We start from the raw sequence: 16,676 nt of genomic DNA, 5'->3' as shown, positions 1-16,676 counted from the left end.
GTACGTGTTTTGGTTTATAGAGGTCCCACACAGGGAGTGCTGCAGGTGTGGTGCTTTATTTAAAGCAGTGTCCATGTAAACATTATCTTGCAGAATCACAGGCTGAGGCTTGTCCTGGACTCCACTTCTGCTCTATTACACATCTCAGCTCAAGAAAATCTTACGCCAAACCAAACCCAAAGCTCTGCACATGAACATGTAAGTCTTCAACAAGTTGTGTAAAAGGTAGAGCCTGGTCAGAGGTACTGTACATCCCCACTGTCCCTCAGAGGAGAAAAGAACACAGGGCTCATTATAAAAGCACGTCTGATAGTGACAGGCAGCTCCAGGATGTGAGAGGCGCATACAGCCTCAGTCTCTTATGCACAAAATACAGTTTGTAAAGGCAGACTGTTACATTTCACGTTATATCAGCGTCTGTTCTGCTCCATACTTCATAATTAATACATTATGTACACTGATTTATAGTAAAGCTATTTATAGTTCAGTCTATTCACAAAGGGAGGACACCCGTAGGATATGTGAACCAGTGTGTTAGTGTTTTCTACATATACACAGCCTTATAGATTTCTTTTTTATATCCTGTACATGTTTGTACTATGTCAAACGTCAGGTCATGTGACTTAAAGTGCACAGGTGACTGTTACCTTTACTGCTGCTTGTCAAACTCTAAGTATACCTGAGGCCTATAAGAACCAATAAAAACCACCTTCCAAGGTGCTAAGAAAAGTTAGTAACCCTTCAGACGCCTTCGTAGAAAGTCAGCCGATCAGGACTCGAGCAGTAAGCAGTCCTCATTCTCACTGGCCGGCAACATGAGCTGCTGCTCGTAGTACAGACTCTTTGCGTAGTTGATTTCTTGAGAGATTTTGATGGCGAGACTCTCACTCTTCACATGGACCTGTGGAGATGATTGGTCCAAGATTAACACTTACAGACGCTGATCAGACAGATGAGCGGATGATCCCTGTTGATCGTTGATTTTGCTGTGTCTAACCTGAAAGTGTAGCGTGTGCAGTGCGTAACATCTCGCGTGCAGGCCACAGGAGGCTTGCACTCGTGTTTACAACAGGCGTGTTCCCTCGTGCATTGGAAGCACTTGTATGGAAGCATGAGTAACGCATGAAATGTGGTTTGTTCACCCTTGAAGGTTTTGGTTGGGATCTGCTTCCATACAAGTGCTGCTAGTGCGCGAGTGAACACGTCTGGTGTAAAGATAAGTGCAAGCCTCCTGCCACCTGCACGTGAGATGTTACACGCCGCACATGTTACACTTTCAGTTTAGAAAATGATTCTTACAACATTTGTAGAGCTTCTTTTTAAAAGTCTCACCATGGGTTTCTGGTGGGAGGGGCCAGGAATGGCGACACCACTGCCGGTACTCTCAGCCTTCTTGGTGAGCTGCACATACACCTTCCCATGATCCTTAGAGACCAGACAGTGGTAGAGGTCATCATACTTGACCTCCAGGAAGATGGCCTCACGGTCCACGTAGTCCCCCGGCTTCAGGAAGTAGACCACTTTGGAGGAGATGAGGACGCAGTAGCTGTCGATGGGCTCCACAGCGATGAAGCTGTCAAACAGAAAACAAGTCGGTCTGAGGGAAGTGCAAGTAACCTGGGTATCAGACACGGTGAGAAGAGTGAGACTCACTACTCGGAGTGGATGTTGTCGGTGAGCTGGAAGAGCTGCTCCTGACCGTCAGCCTGTACAGCCAAGTAGCGAGGCAGCAGACCCTGAGGTCCCTTACAGCAGCGAGGCTTCCGGACGCGCTGCACACCGAGCCTGAACAACGCAGCAAGAACATACACTTTACACCTGGTACACAGCGCTTACTGTACAAGCAGGACTTGATAGTTTTGGTGACATCCAGAGTCGCAGCCTGGACCCACCTGTGGTTACTGAGACTAGCCATCTCCCGGACCGTTTGCGCCGTCTCTGAGGCGAAGTCCAGAGCCCCAGCCACCGGCTTGGTCACTGTGCCGACCAGACCTTTACCCAGACCTGAGAAGAAGCCGCTGACTCCGCCCTCTGTCTTCACCCCCTCCACTGTGGAGGTGATGATGCTCGTCATACCTCCAATGATACCTGAGGGAGGGGGAGGTTATTTCTAAGAACACAAAAAGCTGCAGACACAGTAGCTTTGTTTAAGGTTAGTCAGACTGTTGTGCGCTGCCCCTCGCTTTTTAGCAGTTACAGTGTGTAATTAGCCAGATTGGTTGGTGACAGAGGCCCCCGGTTTCCACTCACTAGACGGTTTTTTTGCCCACCCCCATGGAACTGCTGTAACTATACCCAGACCCAGAAAGGTTTCCAGGCTGTACCATGAGCCAGTCCATGGATCCCTGCGATCAGGTGCTCTCCGCTGGTGGCCCCGTGGTATCTGATGTACTCTCGCTCAGTCTGGTGCCGGTTGTCCATGGTTTTCCCCAACCCATCTGATAAAGTCCCTGCAAACTGATGCACACAACAGGATGTTCACACTACATGACTTCTACTTCACATGCTTTTAGATGCTTGTGCATATTCAGGAGCGGACACAGCAGCAACACCTGTACAGCTAATGCAACAATGCCACAGCCTAGCAATACATTTAAATAAAGGTTTTTGCAGCAAAAATACAGAGCACAGCACAAAAAGCCACCAAACACAAAGCAGCGTTAGGCATACACAGAGGCGTACCTTAGCAGCGGAGTTGGACACACCGTGGGTCACGTTACGGATGAGACCGCCCACGTTGCCGTACCTGATGAGCTCAGACACGCCCTCACTGACGTCATTGAAGAGGCCCATTGGGTTTCCCAGGAAGTCTACGGAGCCCAGGATCTGAGCTGCCTGACTGATCAGCTCCTACAAATGAGAAAGCGACACAGTTCTGACCTGACACAAACCAGACAGTCTGCCACATCATGACACACCTGTGTGTGTGATATGTGTCCATGTAGCTGCTCACAGGTGATGGAAATGATCTTTCCTTTGCATACATCTAATACAAATGATGCAGACTTTACAGCTGAGTGCAGTTAGTTGTCCAGCTCTGTCTACTGCCTCAGTCGACTCTAACCGCCTGCTGTGATTAGGAATTTAGCTGTGACACATTAGTTTATGATGGGTCAAGCTGCTTTCACATAGAGCATGAACTCCAGACAGTGGCCTGCATAAGGTCAGGATACTGAGTTGCCCTTTCACACATGTAGCACACAGCAGGAGATGGTCTGTGTCAGACACGTCCTCACCTGCTGGAAATAATGTGATAAATGCATCATCTCCTTTCTGTTGTATCTGTAGTTTGTCCCAAACAGGGGGAGCATTATAACAACACACTAACGGTTCCTATGAATCAGTTGCGAGGGAAATAAAAAAATGTTCATTTTAAAAAGTCCCAGTGTTATTCTCTGGAGCTCTGTAGGTGTTCTCTAAGAAGGGCTGAAATAAATGTTTCAGTGTGTCACCGTCAGCTCTGATCCAAGTTCTGTAGTGGCCTGATGTTCAAAGCAGCCCTTCCTAATGCGCTTGATTGAAGTGTTTGGCACTTTACCTCTCTGAAGTGCTTGAGGATGTCATTGATGATGATCTCCTGGGTCTCGTAGGGGTGCACTCTGGTGAACGGGTACATGTTGATGACAGCATCCTCAAAGCGAACCAGAGGAAAGCCCAGGGTGCCTTTCAGAGCCTATAGCATCAAAAATATCTCTATGAAGAACATGAAAGCAGAGCTGGGAGAAAGTGAGTGACAGCAGTGGGACTTCTTGGTATTTGGAGACAGAGAAGGGCTCCAGAGGGTCCATGTCAGGTTACCTTGAGGTCAGGAGGCAGCTTGTGAGAGGTAAAGCTGCTCAGTTTGACCTGAGGGAGGCTGATCTTCAAGTTCTCAAAGTAGTAACGTTTCAGGGGTCCTGCATTCTCGTTGGGTTTCTCGTAGAGGTTTTCATCCAACTTCTCCAGCTCTGCACTCAGCACAGCTATGATTTAATTTTTAATTTTAAGCCAACACTCCCTGCTTACTCACACAGACATGAATGGTGGCATTCAGCTCAGGACCTACCAGCCTCTATCTGTCCGTATCCAAAGAAGCTGAGCAGCTTGAGCAGCAGTTTCTCTTCAATGATGACTGTGAAGCGTTGGGCCGTCACCATGAGGTGCTGTGAACACATCAGGGTTATATCAAGTGTCACCTTGTCTGGTTTGCACAGGAAACCAGGAAGTATCTGGTCCTCGACAAAGTCTACGGTTTCTGTAGTGTGTGTTGATTTCTTGTTTCATGTAACAATATCAGCGTGAATACAGTGCGCGACACACACACACACACACACACACACACACACACACACACACACTCACCTTGAAGAGATCAGTGAGCATAAGGCTGCTGGGGACCTTGACAGAGTTGACCTGCAGGGCGGGGCCGCTGTCACTGGAGCTGGGGGTGACACACAGCATCACAGGGTGGGTGGTCCCCAGCAGCTGGTTGTCCACCTGATGACAACACGACAAACCGCGCTTTAGCACAGCACAGTCTTAAGTTAAACTGTATATTCACAGGAAACTTCTGGATCAAACCAGCAGTGTGTGTGGGCAGCAGTAATGCAGCAGCAGGGGCAGTAACGCTGGCATGAACCTGTTACTATGTGCACTATGATTAGTGTGGTAAAGAGACAAGTCAGCATGTTGACAACCAGGTGACTTGACTATTCAGCTGATCAACATCTAATGCTTCCTGGGGTCTGCTGATAAGCTCAGAGGGTCTTTCTGCCACTGGTCTTCAGTGGTTTGAAGCTGCACAACCAAAATTTCATAGTCGCCCTCACTGACTTTTGCTCCGCCTACTCTGTGGGCTCCCTCTTTCTACCCTCTCTGCCAAATTCAGCAAAATGCCTGGAAGCTCACCTGGATGTTCTGAATGCTGAGCTCCAACACCTCGTTGGCAGCAGTGCGAGTGAAGTGCACATCTATACCAGACAGTGTAGTGAACACAAGCTCCTCTGGGACCTTGTTGACCAGAGACACACCCAGACCTTCATCCAAGTTCACCAGCACCTGGAAATAGACACAAGCTGGTCATAGACAAAGTGCACATAACAATCCGAACACTCCATGAGCTTCAGCAGCTGGTAGCACATACACGTGTTTTAAATATAACAAGTAAAATAAGGAACAAATGTGATTAATACATTAAAAACAAGGAACAAGTGTGGGTTCATGAATGCATCATTTAACTATGAGGGATTTTTTCACCAGACATGAAGGTCAGTGACAAACCACGGTGCATGTAAAACGTACCTCCAGCTCCTGCTCAGGCTCCCTCTTCACGTCGTCTCTGCTCTGGTCCTGCTCTGTGCTGGGGGAGCTCCAGACCGGCCGCCTCTGGTTGAGGTCACTGATCTACAAACAGGCACGTCAAACAAAAGTCTCTAAGTAGAAACATGAGGTTCACCCTGACACGACAGGCTGATCGACAACTCTGTAGTAAAGGTCCTCAGCTGCTGATAACTGCTTCCATGCTCTTTATGTACTTTATTACTATATTACTGACAGAACAAAAGTACGGCAGACAGAGCACAGAGTGAGTGGAGGTATAGAAATGAAAAGAAAGCACTGGCTACCTGAAGGGCAGATAACATACATTTACACTATATTACCCTTTAGATGGGCCTAAAGTAGCACCATTTGTTTTATTACCACCAGGTCTCTGAGCGGTCAGGCCACAGAGGAGGAAAAAGCCCAGACAGGTAATACACATTCACCAGAACAAAACCCCTCAAAGTGTGGCTCAGGGACAGGGCTTTTACTGGTGACAGATTAGTTTTCCTTTTGAGTTGTACTGGGTCTCATTCCCACCTGCAGGACCCGTGTGGGTCCGTCTGGCAGCACCTGGACCGACAGCACACCAGAACCAGGTCTCATTTTCTGGTTGATGAACAGCTGCTCAGGGCCAGGCTCCAGCAGCCCCGAGTCTGGTCCCAGCACCACCTCTGATCCATCATAGAGTCCGGCCACGCCGCCCTTCACCTGAAGGTCACAGGTCATACATTAAAAATAAAACTGAAGAGAACGACTGCAGAGAAACTCTAGCAGAACAAACGTGAGTGTGCACAGTATTCTCTGTTCCTGAAACTCAGTAATGACGTTTTTCACAGTATCACATAGCTCGGTGTACCCACCTGCACCACCAGCCGGGTAAGGACACAGGTCAGCATGCCTGAGCTGAAGTACCACGTCTGGGTGGTGCTGCGGCGTGAGTCGGGCCTCCTCAGCATCAAAGGCTCAAAACTAGAAGAGACAAAGACGCAGGAGTCCTCAATGACAGACCTCACCGACTAAATGAATCGGTCGTTGGGTTGAGCTGACAGACACTGTACAAACCTGTTGTCGCTAACAGCCGCGAGCCCGGCGATGTCCAGCACCAGAGAAGAGTCCAGTGGGCGTGGCTGGGCCGGCTTGCTCTGCGGTGGAGATGAGCCCTCGTGACATAGCATGCCATTGCCCGTCATCCTCCACAGCTGGGAGCGCTTCCCTGGCTCCTGCACAGCAGCCACATCCATGTTAGTGCACACTCACTAATGCGCTCTGCTTTGTTCCATAAGACGCAACTTATTGTTTTCGCAATAAGAGATTTTATCATCTCTTACTCTGTAAAATGCTAGAAAACAGTGCTAAAGCCAAGCAGTTACCCAAACGTGTTGTCTCATCAAAAGTCAGATATTCAGTTTACAGTCACGTTAAGCACCGAAAAGCAACTCACGCTCACGCTGTAGAAAGTTGAACCAATGCATATCTGGCAGCACTGTGTTATTTCTTCTTCCCCTCCAAACAGTCATGACAGTGAGGGTTTAAAAAGTCAGTGTTTGTTCATTCTGGGTTATACTTTTGTATACTTTTGTACCTTCTTTTTCAGGATGACCCTCTGAGTCTTTGTGTCCACATCGAGAACGAGTTCAGCACAGCTCACCAGACGCTTCATTCCAACAGGTCTCTTCTCGGCTTCCCTGTGTCAGCAGAAGGATGTTGCCAACTTTTAAGACATTAATTATAACAGGGTATCATTACGTTAGAGTCATGACCCCTTACTGTGAGAAAGTGTGCGTGGCTGCGATGTAGATGAAGTTCTCATAGTAGAGCTTGTTGTATTCTCTGAAGAAGTTCATGTCGGCCGTGACCTCGGAGGATCCGGCTCCCTTCACAGTCAGCGTGAGGTAGGGGGGCAGGGTGGGCTCGTCGCAGGCGTAGTCCAGCATCGAGCCCGCCTTCACCTCTGTGTGCAGCCGGATGTCAGCCACACCGTGCTGCCAGAACTGGATAGGCACCTGAAGGCATTCAAACAGCAGCTTAATGTGACTGGATGGTTTCTAGTTGGCAACATTTTCCCATTTTTAATTTACATTTTAATGCCCCCCTTGTAAGATTCAGACCGTTTGTTAGGTTGTCTAACAGTGTTCAGAACTCTCTCTCTCTCTCAACATCAGAACCAGAGGCGTGTCTATCTGGCACCTTTTCTAACTGTGAAACAAAAAGTCCAATAATCCAACACATGCCACACAGTGACTGGCCAGGTGTGTGGGGCTGTGATGTAGGCAGGGCCTGAACTCTGCTCTCTGAACGTGGAGCTTGTAGCTCTGAACAATGAATGACATCCACACTACCAAGGCGGAGAGATCAGGGACTCCACTAAGTGATTCATGTTACTGAAGCTGATGAACTGTTGCTCACCTCAGAGATGTTGTCAATGCGGAAGGGTGGAGGCAGCTGGTCAGCGTCGTTGAAGGAGACCTGGTAGGTGGCTCCCTTCAGGCTGATCTCTGTCCGCAGGAAGAAGCAGTTCCCCAGGGTGTCCCTGCTCAAACCAAGAGCCGTTAATAAACCTGTCAAATAACTCACTTCGCTCACTCAGTCACAACTGAGTTGGTGGGATGCGTTTTTGTTTCATAGCATGGAAAAATAACCACCGTATCCTGAGACACTGTCAAAAAGTTGACATATGCAATTTCCTGATGGACCGGCTGAGGGTTACATTTATACTAAAAAGGTAACTGGACTCAGCTTTATAGTGAAACGATCTTTATACTGTATATGATGTAGGAGGATGAACTGTCCAAAAATCAGAACAAAAGGTGTATTTTCAAACTATTATGGCGCTGACCTCATGTTGACGTGGAAGGACTTTGGTTTGTTGACCTCGAAGCCGCCAGACCAGGTGCAGTTTGGCGTGTCCATGAGGCGCACACACAGCAGCTGGTCGTAGTCGTTGCGGGGCCAATGGAAGACAACGCTGGAGCCCGGCAGGGTGGAGATGTAACCCTCGGGGTTGGCAGTACCCTGGGACAAACGTCTGCATTAATGACGTCGATCAGAGCGGACTCTACCGGTGAAACTGAGCAACAGGCTACAGACAGAGCGTTCTTAAAACAAAGATTTTCATTTGATGACTGAAACAGAGCAGAGTTTCTGACTTATCAAACAAAGATCTCTGGTTCCAGGGCCCTGTTGGGTATACGGGTTCACTGGGATCACTCACTTCATCATTAACTTATTCACAGTAAGTTCATTTATTTGGCATTTTGCCTTTGAATAAGTCCCATTTCCACCAAAGGAACTTCTCCCCCCCCACCATGAACTTTGAGGTAGAAACACACCTTAGGACAAAGTAGGTCAACACAGAAATGCAAACAGGAAAGGATGGAAGAGAACAGGAGGAGCAGGAAACAAAGGTTGTGATCGGTGTATGAGGTGTGAGCCTAAACCAGGAGGCTCCAGTTCATTTTGAAAGTCAGTTCTTTACCTTTCCTCTGGCAAACTCTCTCTGAGCGAAGGCCAGTTTGTGAGTCGAGCGGTTGTCCAGTAGGTAGCGTGGGGCAAAGGTCACTATGTGAGTGTCCCTGTAGCGTCCCTTTCCTTTCCGCACACTGACGCCTGTGTTGATCAGACAGGCAACAATGAATACCTGACACATTTTTACTCATAATGCAACAGTAGCAACAGAGACATTTCAGCTCTTAATATCAAACTGTCAGAAACTGGTGATGATGTCCACTGTATCTATAGTGTAGTGCACATGCATCGATGTATCAGTGCCGTTTGGACTGAGTGTGAATGCACCAACTGGCCTATGTTGTAGATGAGGCCAGGCCTGTTCCCGTGCTGGATAACTTTCACCGCCCTGACCCCACTCCCTCCGTCCAGGGAAAAGCCCTGGCACCAGCCTGGAACTCCGTCTGGGTGGATCCCTTTTCCGATCCGCATAGTACACCTGGGATCAGGACAGATCAATAAACACACCAGGAGGGGTTCTGCTGGGTAGAACCGATGGTCTGGTCTCTGACACACACTTACATAGCAGGCTGCTCCTTGTCAGTGTAGCAGAACAGCAACGGGCTGAGGCTCCGGGCCAACTCATGCTCCTCAAACTGTCCTGCAGCATCAGTTTTGCCATTGTCCTGACGGAAAATTAGCGGCAGACCTAAGGGAGGAAATGGCTTTAGGGAACAAAGAAGCCAGTTCTTGAAGTTCTTTTTTTCTAGCTAATAACAAAGCTGGTATTACCAGTCTTGTTGATAAGCCAGTAGGGGGCAGAAATGAGGATCTTCAGAGCACCCTGTGCTCGCAGGACGATGCGGATGGTGAGGCAAAGCAGACGTTTGTTGGTGTCGTACACCCTCATGCGTACCACATAGTTCTGGGTCCCAGGAGGAATCAGCAGCTCTTTGCACTCGGAGAAGTTCTCCAGCAGGACTCCTGACAGACACACAGCATGAACAACCGGAGTGAGGACTAGGGAAATGCTCAGGAAGGAAACTGCAGTTTGGTGGGTCCTGACCTAGCTCCATGTTCTGCGAAGTGTCGGTGGCGTGAAGCACGGCCTCTTTCCCCGGCTTCAAGGAGCCTCTGATGGACGTTCCTTTGATGTAGAAGCTGAGGTCACAGGGCAGAAGATTGGCCAGCACCATGGTGGGCAGCAGGTAGATGGTGTGGCCTGGCTGTCGATAGATCTCCTGTGAACTGCCAGAAACCTTCTTGGCTGGCAGCTGGTCCGGGTAGTTCTCCTTTTTGATGATGACACAAAACCTGCAGGACGCAGGGAAGCGAAGGCAATGGAACCAGATGTGACGAAGACACAAACAAACACCAAAATGTCAGAGCGAATGTTTTTACCTGAAACTACTCTTGACGTTGTCGTCGAAGTCCGCGGACTGACACTCCCTCTTACAATAAACACACCAGGAGGGGTTCTGCTGGGTAGAACCGATGGTCTGGTCTCTGACACACACTTACATAGCAGGCTGCTCCTTGTCAGTGTAGCAGAACAGCAACGGGCTGAGGCTCCGGGCCAACTCATGCTCCTCAAACTGTCCTGCAGCATCAGTTTTGCCATTGTCCTGACGGAAAATTAGCGGCAGACCTAAGGGAGGAAATGGCTTTAGGGAACAAAGAAGCCAGTTCTTGAAGTTCTTTTTTTCTAGCTAATAACAAAGCTGGTATTACCAGTCTTGTTGATAAGCCAGTAGGGGGCAGAAATGAGGATCTTCAGAGCACCCTGTGCTCGCAGGACGATGCGGATGGTGAGGCAAAGCAGACGTTTGTTGGTGTCGTACACCCTCATGCGTACCACATAGTTCTGGGTCCCAGGAGGAATCAGCAGCTCTTTGCACTCGGAGAAGTTCTCCAGCAGGACTCCTGACAGACACACAGCATGAACAACCGGAGTGAGGACTAGGGAAATGCTCAGGAAGGAAACTGCAGTTTGGTGGGTCCTGACCTAGCTCCATGTTCTGCGAAGTGTCGGTGGCGTGAAGCACGGCCTCTTTCCCCGGCTTCAAGGAGCCTCTGATGGACGTTCCTTTGATGTAGAAGCTGAGGTCACAGGGCAGAAGATTGGCCAGCACCATGGTGGGCAGCAGGTAGATGGTGTGGCCTGGCTGTCGATAGATCTCCTGTGAACTGCCAGAAACCTTCTTGGCTGGCAGCTGGTCCGGGTAGTTCTCCTTTTTGATGATGACACAAAACCTGCAGGACGCAGGGAAGCGAAGGCAATGGAACCAGATGTGACGAAGACACAAACAAACACCAAAATGTCAGAGCGAATGTTTTTACCTGAAACTACTCTTGACGTTGTCGTCGAAGTCCGCGGACTGACACTTCTTCTTACTGCTGCTGACCTCTCCGGGCCGCTCCACGCTGGTCCAGTGGATGGGAACCTTACAGAAGAACAAGCCCAGGCCTTTGGGCCGAGCCTGCAACCGCCAGGACGTCAGGTGCAGGGGGACTGCCGAGGCCTGGCCAGGCAGGATGGGAGACAACACCACAGGCTCTGTCAACACAGGGACACAGCCGACGTCATTAACTTGACAAGAGATTTTTGAAAATGGATCCAATGAAAGGAAATGAAACCAAAATAAATTAAGGATAAAAATATAAATACTATAAAAATATGAAATAACGTAAGAGTTGGATTTAATATAACTATCATATAAATAAAATGTATATGATAAAGTATTATATAAACAATGAGATTTAATAGAAATGAGGCAGTAATTACATTTAAACACAATCAAATAATTAAAAAAAATCTAATTAAATGATTAAGATTTTATAAGGACAATAAAATAAATGACCAAATAACTTGAAATATTTAAAAATAATAAATAGATCCTAACTGAATTATGTTAATAAAATAAAATATATTACAAACAGTCGCTTCAATCTGCGTTGCACACATTATTTAACTGATTGATTCAGGTGTATCAGCCAGTCGAACAGAGCAGTGTCTTACTGTCAGGAGCCGACGGGCTGTCGAGTCTGACCTCCATAGGCACATCGAGCCGGTTCTTCACCATGAGCGCAGAGCGGACCGTGATGACCTTCCTGGCACTGCCCTCCATCGTGATGGCAAAGACCACTCGGACAAGAGGAAGGGCCGAGAACTGACAGGGATACAAGTGACAAATCAGTTTCGATTCATACTGAGCATTTGTGTTGTGTCACCTTATTGAAAGTTTTATTACCGTTAGACACAAGCCTTTATTTCCAATGTCCCATTTTCATCAGTACTTGCCATTGTGTGTTTTCAGATCTGTTCCTGTTTTAATTTTATGATAATCCAAATCCAAAGACTCCATGTTGACCTGCTGTCTGGGTACGTTCAGTGTATTTCCACAGCACTAACTTAGCAGTACACCAGAGTCACCTCAGAATCACCTCTCTGCTGCTCAGTCCTTTTGTAAATCCACTGATTAACCCCAGTCACGACTTAACTCAATTAACTGTAATGATTTTTGCCTTATTAGAGGCAAGGACATTAAAGTCATGTCTCCATTCTGTACTGCTGGTGTACAATAAGCATCAAGCTGCTACTGTGGCTACAGACTCCACACTGAAAGCTTACTTTCACTAACTGATCACTGCTGTAGAAACAAGACTTGTCCTGCTTACGTAAACATGTGGGTGGATGATGTTGGTCCTGCTGATAGGACTGCCAACCTGCGGAACAGTCAAGGAGAAAACAAATGTTCAGCACCAACCTCTAGGTCAGTTTATTAGAAACCTTTAACACGATCAACATGAATTTGAGTTTCTGACTCGTGCTCACAGTGTTGGAGGAGTTGTTTCTGTCTGGAGCAGCATAACGGAAGAAAACGCCCACTTTGTCCACAGACACTGGCTTGACCTGCTCCCAGCCGCACACCCGCACCAGCAGCTGGTGCAGCTTCAGCTCATGAGTGTGTCTGCAGGGGAGGAGGAGGAGGCAGCAAGGGATCAGGGACACGCAATCACAATCTAGTCTTCACTTCTACTAGACTGAGGTTTACAGTCGAGTCCCACAGACCAGCGCACCGCATCATCATGTGTACAGTATGTGCACATGTACAAACTCCAGCAAATACAGCACATACACTGTAAAGTCCTTAGTCTGTCTTGTGTTGATGTTGTGTCATCACTCTAACCGGGAACATGCACACATATACAGCACATTTACTGATACTTGCAGAGAAAAGTACCTTTATAGATATAGGTTCTACAACGTGAGATGGATTTTCACTGTGTTTTCCAAATGCAGAATTAGTTCTCTTATCATTGTCAGACCCCACCGACACTTTTAAGTTGACATGTAAAGTATTATCAAAACTAATAGGAATAATGGCACGTCTCCAAACCCCTGCAATCAAATCCCTAGGGTCAGGGTTAGGGCCTACTGGCTCAGGCAGTGACTGACAGCACCACCATCAGTAAGAAATTTCCCCATGGGGATTAATAAAGTATAATAAATTAATTAAATCAAGCTGATTTATCTGACTTCAAAGTAAAACAGAAATACAACACAGTGGAACCTTGTATCATCATATTACAGTGTGTAGATTCCTCAGCCAATCTAATTTCAGACAACCAGTCAAGACAGCAGGTAGTCACAGAGTTATTAAACCAGTTGCCAGTTTCATATCCACAGGTGCTGTGAACGTACCGGTGGCGCAGTTTCTCACGGGCTTCAAACTCGAAGGGGATCTCCTCCCCAGGCAGCACCTCTCTCCACTGGCTGACGTTGTGGGTGTCATCGGTTCCTGGGCCGTAGGCGTCTGAGTCTGCACTACTGCTGTGTGACAGCGCCACCCTGTGGGGAACGGAAACAGCTCTGTCTGCACAGGAGAATCCTTTAACTTGTCTAAAGTTGGACATGAATTCAACTTTTGTTACACTTTTTCACAGCAGGACAGTTAGTGCTTGTGAAAACAGCGTTCTTAGAGCTTTACCAGTAGAAAAACAGAGATGCAGCTATCAGAAAGGCCAGAAGATCATAACTGTCAACAGGAGCATGAAAAAGACCAATGAATCTTATGGTAACTTCAGGAGATCTGGTTCCATTTTAAGTCAATCTGGACAGTAGCTGTTGAGACATCCTGCTCTGGACAGAGAAATGCACTGAGCAACACTGCCATCCCTATGACCTGTCATCACATATCATAGCGACATGGCTGAGCTTAATGTCAGCAGCTAATGAGACATGCAAATCCATCAACAGATGGTAACATCACACCTTTTGCTTACAGCATCAGGATAAAATAGTTCAAATGTCACCAAATTTGGCATTGATATACAGCTTGTCCTACACTTTTTGTAAATGAGAGTAGATGCACATGACATACATTTACCAATAATTTCCATAAAAAGAATATTTCAGCTCCAAGTTGCCCCACACCACCAGATTAGCAAACGGTCAGACATACAGTAACAGGGCATTATGGCACAATTTTCCTGAGCACATGTAATACTGTACATCTCTTAGTAGTCTCATACTAAATCAGGAAACAGTTTGACATTTCTCAGATTTAATATTTTAATCTACAGTATAACATTACTTGACTCTCTGTGGTCTCATGGTGTCATCTAGAGTCCATCCTGGCCCAAGTCAGTGCACAGTCCTAGTCATCTGTTCAAACATGCCTTATCTCCAGTCTCACTTGTCCCTACCTTGTGGGGGTCGTAGTCAGAGTAGCAAACCACATGGTGCATCCTGTGTGGTTGCGCAGAGCATATGGCACGAACGGCTGCCTCCTCTTGGACAGTTTGACTTCTGCTGGAACCAGACATGAAAACCAAATCAGAGAGATGAGTATGCTTGGCCTTTCACATTGTACTAACTTCAATAGCGTATTCAGTTCAGTCAGTACAGTCATGAGCAGTGAAACCTAATCAGCAGCCAAGGCACAAGAGATGTGAATTGATTTTTTCTTTTAAAAGGGGCACTACACTGATTTTACTCAAACAGATCAACGTAGTAGTCGGGGGTGACTAGTCAGCCTCTGGGAAGTGAGGTGCATCAGAGGCTGTGAGACGATGACACACCGTGACGTCTACCCCAGTTCAGGCTGACAAACAGAAAGTCTACATCATGGACTCTGAGCGTGAAAAGCCATTTTCAGGTGCATCGGGAGCCTGAGCCTTACTACAGACTAAATGTCATGATGCTGCAGCCCCAGCTTTATAGAAATCACTGGAGTTCCCCTTTACAAAAGTAAATTCTTACTTTTAGTTTTCAACATACGGACGTGACTACAAACTACAAACAAACTTAAACGGCAACTTACAGATCAAAAATGAGGTCAGTGAAGCAAAGTGAACACAGTGTTGCCTTCTGCAGCGTTTTGCTCTATACTTACCATCACAGTCATTACTGTAACATTTTACAAAATGCCAGAAAACTATTTTAAAAATGCTCATGACAAAAATAAACAAATAAGGTACAACTTTGGGAAAATTAACATTTGGCAAACTTCTTATAGAGAAGAAAGACAGGGTGACCAGGGTGTTAGCAACCCTTTAGTTTATATTTAGCAGATGGCAAGACTTTGCTTAAATTCTTTAAGATTAAATAGTGTAAAAACTATAGACGATGATAAGTTTGACTGACGAGAATCAATGCAGTACAGACCACTACTACAGACGGTGACAAATGAAAGGAAAACCCTGAATAACTGAGTGGTCTCCTCCATGATGACAACGCCCTTGTCCTCAGGACACCAGGGGTCACTGACTGGTCTGATGAGGATGACCATGGTGTGAACCAGATGCTGTGGCCTTCCCAGTCACCAGGTCTCAGCCCAGTTGAACAGCTATGGGAGATGTTGGAGCGACGTGTTAGACAGCGTCTCCACCACCATCATTAAAACACCACATGAGGGAACATCTGTCAGAAGAGGAGTTTTCATCCCTCCAGGAGGGTTCAGGGACTTGGAGAGTCAAGGTAGAGCTGTTCTGGTGTCACGTGGTGGCCCAACACCTCACTGGGACTCTGTGTTGGGTCGTCCTTTCATCTGTCACCATCTGTACATGCTCCTCAACGGCAGCAGTCAACCAAGGATTCTGGCCATGCAGTGGAAAACGACGACAAACAAGTCATGCAGTTCAGGCAAAACACAAAGCATAAAGAAACAAGACGAGGAAGATGAGAGAGGGTACGGTTATAGTGAAATCTAATGAGTCTGATTTTAAATACCGTAGTCATCACTACATAAACCTGCAGCACCACTGAAGATATAGTCAGTCCTTATTCAGTTGTGCAGCAGATTTAACTTTCAACTGCAGACAGGGGCGTGCTGGCTGTGGGGGGCCCCAGGTGAGAGGGACGCCTGTAGCAGCTGGCTCTGACCTTTACACCTGCTGTGTTCACATAACCTAGAGCTAGTGCCGCACTATGGTGCAACGAAAGACCTCTGGTACTGTGTGGTGGTGAAGTGCCCAAAACCTTTGCACAGTACTGTATAAGGATAATTTATTTTAACAATATATTTGTTGAACAGTTTAAACCTTTAGATGACAGGAAATGAAGTGAGAGAACAAGCTACAAAGGTCGTGTTCCCAGGGACATCGTGGTTCACGGTCAGAGGCCACAGGGCTGCCCTGTATTATGGTATGAACACTGATATTAGTTGTATTTTATTACTGTGATTTGCTGGGTTGCAGGCTCTTCACTGACCTTACTGCAAATCTATATTTCCTCACAGCAGTGCTAGGTGCCTCTGCACCTGTGGGGAATGATGACTGAATGACACAGAGTGAACTGGTGAGGGAGACTGACTGGGTGACTAAACCCCGAACTGTACCTCTGGAGTGAATCTGCTGCTCGAGGCAGGTCAAGCTGGCTGTGCTCCTAGTTCTAAGGTGAGCAAGAGGCACACCTGACAGCAGAGAGA

General features: G+C 47.2%; 1 protein-coding gene across 7 annotated transcripts in view; it reads right to left on the bottom strand.

The window, feature by feature from the left end:
• Window positions 1-114: 114 nt before the first annotated feature.
• Window positions 115-16,676, bottom strand: part of vps13d (vacuolar protein sorting 13 homolog D) — a 45,207-nt gene continuing 28,645 nt past the window's right edge. For 3 of the 7 annotated variants that reach the window (XM_020618948.1, XM_020618949.1, XM_020618951.1), the window contains exons 33-63: window positions 16,587-16,661; window positions 14,455-14,560; window positions 13,451-13,597; window positions 12,581-12,716; window positions 12,424-12,471; window positions 11,765-11,915; window positions 11,086-11,302; window positions 10,751-10,998; window positions 10,477-10,668; window positions 10,267-10,393; window positions 9,102-9,244; window positions 8,777-8,907; window positions 8,138-8,313; window positions 7,708-7,831; window positions 7,069-7,304; window positions 6,884-6,986; window positions 6,364-6,521; window positions 6,162-6,270; window positions 5,839-6,009; window positions 5,281-5,382; window positions 4,888-5,037; window positions 4,342-4,476; window positions 4,046-4,142; window positions 3,799-3,962; window positions 3,539-3,673; window positions 2,683-2,850; window positions 2,325-2,457; window positions 1,893-2,088; window positions 1,654-1,785; window positions 1,333-1,573; window positions 115-901 (exon numbers count right to left, since the gene is read on the bottom strand). In XM_020618948.1, coding sequence (XP_020474604.1) covers window positions 770-901; window positions 1,333-1,573; window positions 1,654-1,785; window positions 1,893-2,088; window positions 2,325-2,457; window positions 2,683-2,850; window positions 3,539-3,673; window positions 3,799-3,962; window positions 4,046-4,142; window positions 4,342-4,476; window positions 4,888-5,037; window positions 5,281-5,382; window positions 5,839-6,009; window positions 6,162-6,270; window positions 6,364-6,521; window positions 6,884-6,986; window positions 7,069-7,304; window positions 7,708-7,831; window positions 8,138-8,313; window positions 8,777-8,907; window positions 9,102-9,244; window positions 10,267-10,393; window positions 10,477-10,668; window positions 10,751-10,998; window positions 11,086-11,302; window positions 11,765-11,915; window positions 12,424-12,471; window positions 12,581-12,716; window positions 13,451-13,597; window positions 14,455-14,560; window positions 16,587-16,661 — 4,583 coding nt within the window. In that variant the 3' untranslated portion in view covers window positions 115-769. The remainder of the gene's footprint in view (window positions 902-1,332; window positions 1,574-1,653; window positions 1,786-1,892; window positions 2,089-2,324; window positions 2,458-2,682; window positions 2,851-3,538; window positions 3,674-3,798; window positions 3,963-4,045; window positions 4,143-4,341; window positions 4,477-4,887; window positions 5,038-5,280; window positions 5,383-5,838; window positions 6,010-6,161; window positions 6,271-6,363; window positions 6,522-6,883; window positions 6,987-7,068; window positions 7,305-7,707; window positions 7,832-8,137; window positions 8,314-8,776; window positions 8,908-9,101; window positions 9,245-10,266; window positions 10,394-10,476; window positions 10,669-10,750; window positions 10,999-11,085; window positions 11,303-11,764; window positions 11,916-12,423; window positions 12,472-12,580; window positions 12,717-13,450; window positions 13,598-14,454; window positions 14,561-16,586; window positions 16,662-16,676) is intronic. The other 4 variants (XM_020618956.1, XM_020618950.1, XM_020618952.1 and 1 more) reach the window with 4 other exon arrangements.

The sequence above is a fragment of the Monopterus albus genome, unplaced genomic scaffold, assembly GCF_001952655.1.
Source record: "Monopterus albus unplaced genomic scaffold, M_albus_1.0 scaffold212.1, whole genome shotgun sequence".
NCBI lineage: Eukaryota > Metazoa > Chordata > Actinopteri > Synbranchiformes > Synbranchidae > Monopterus > Monopterus albus.
This window is presented reverse-complemented; position numbering and strand designations above follow the sequence as displayed.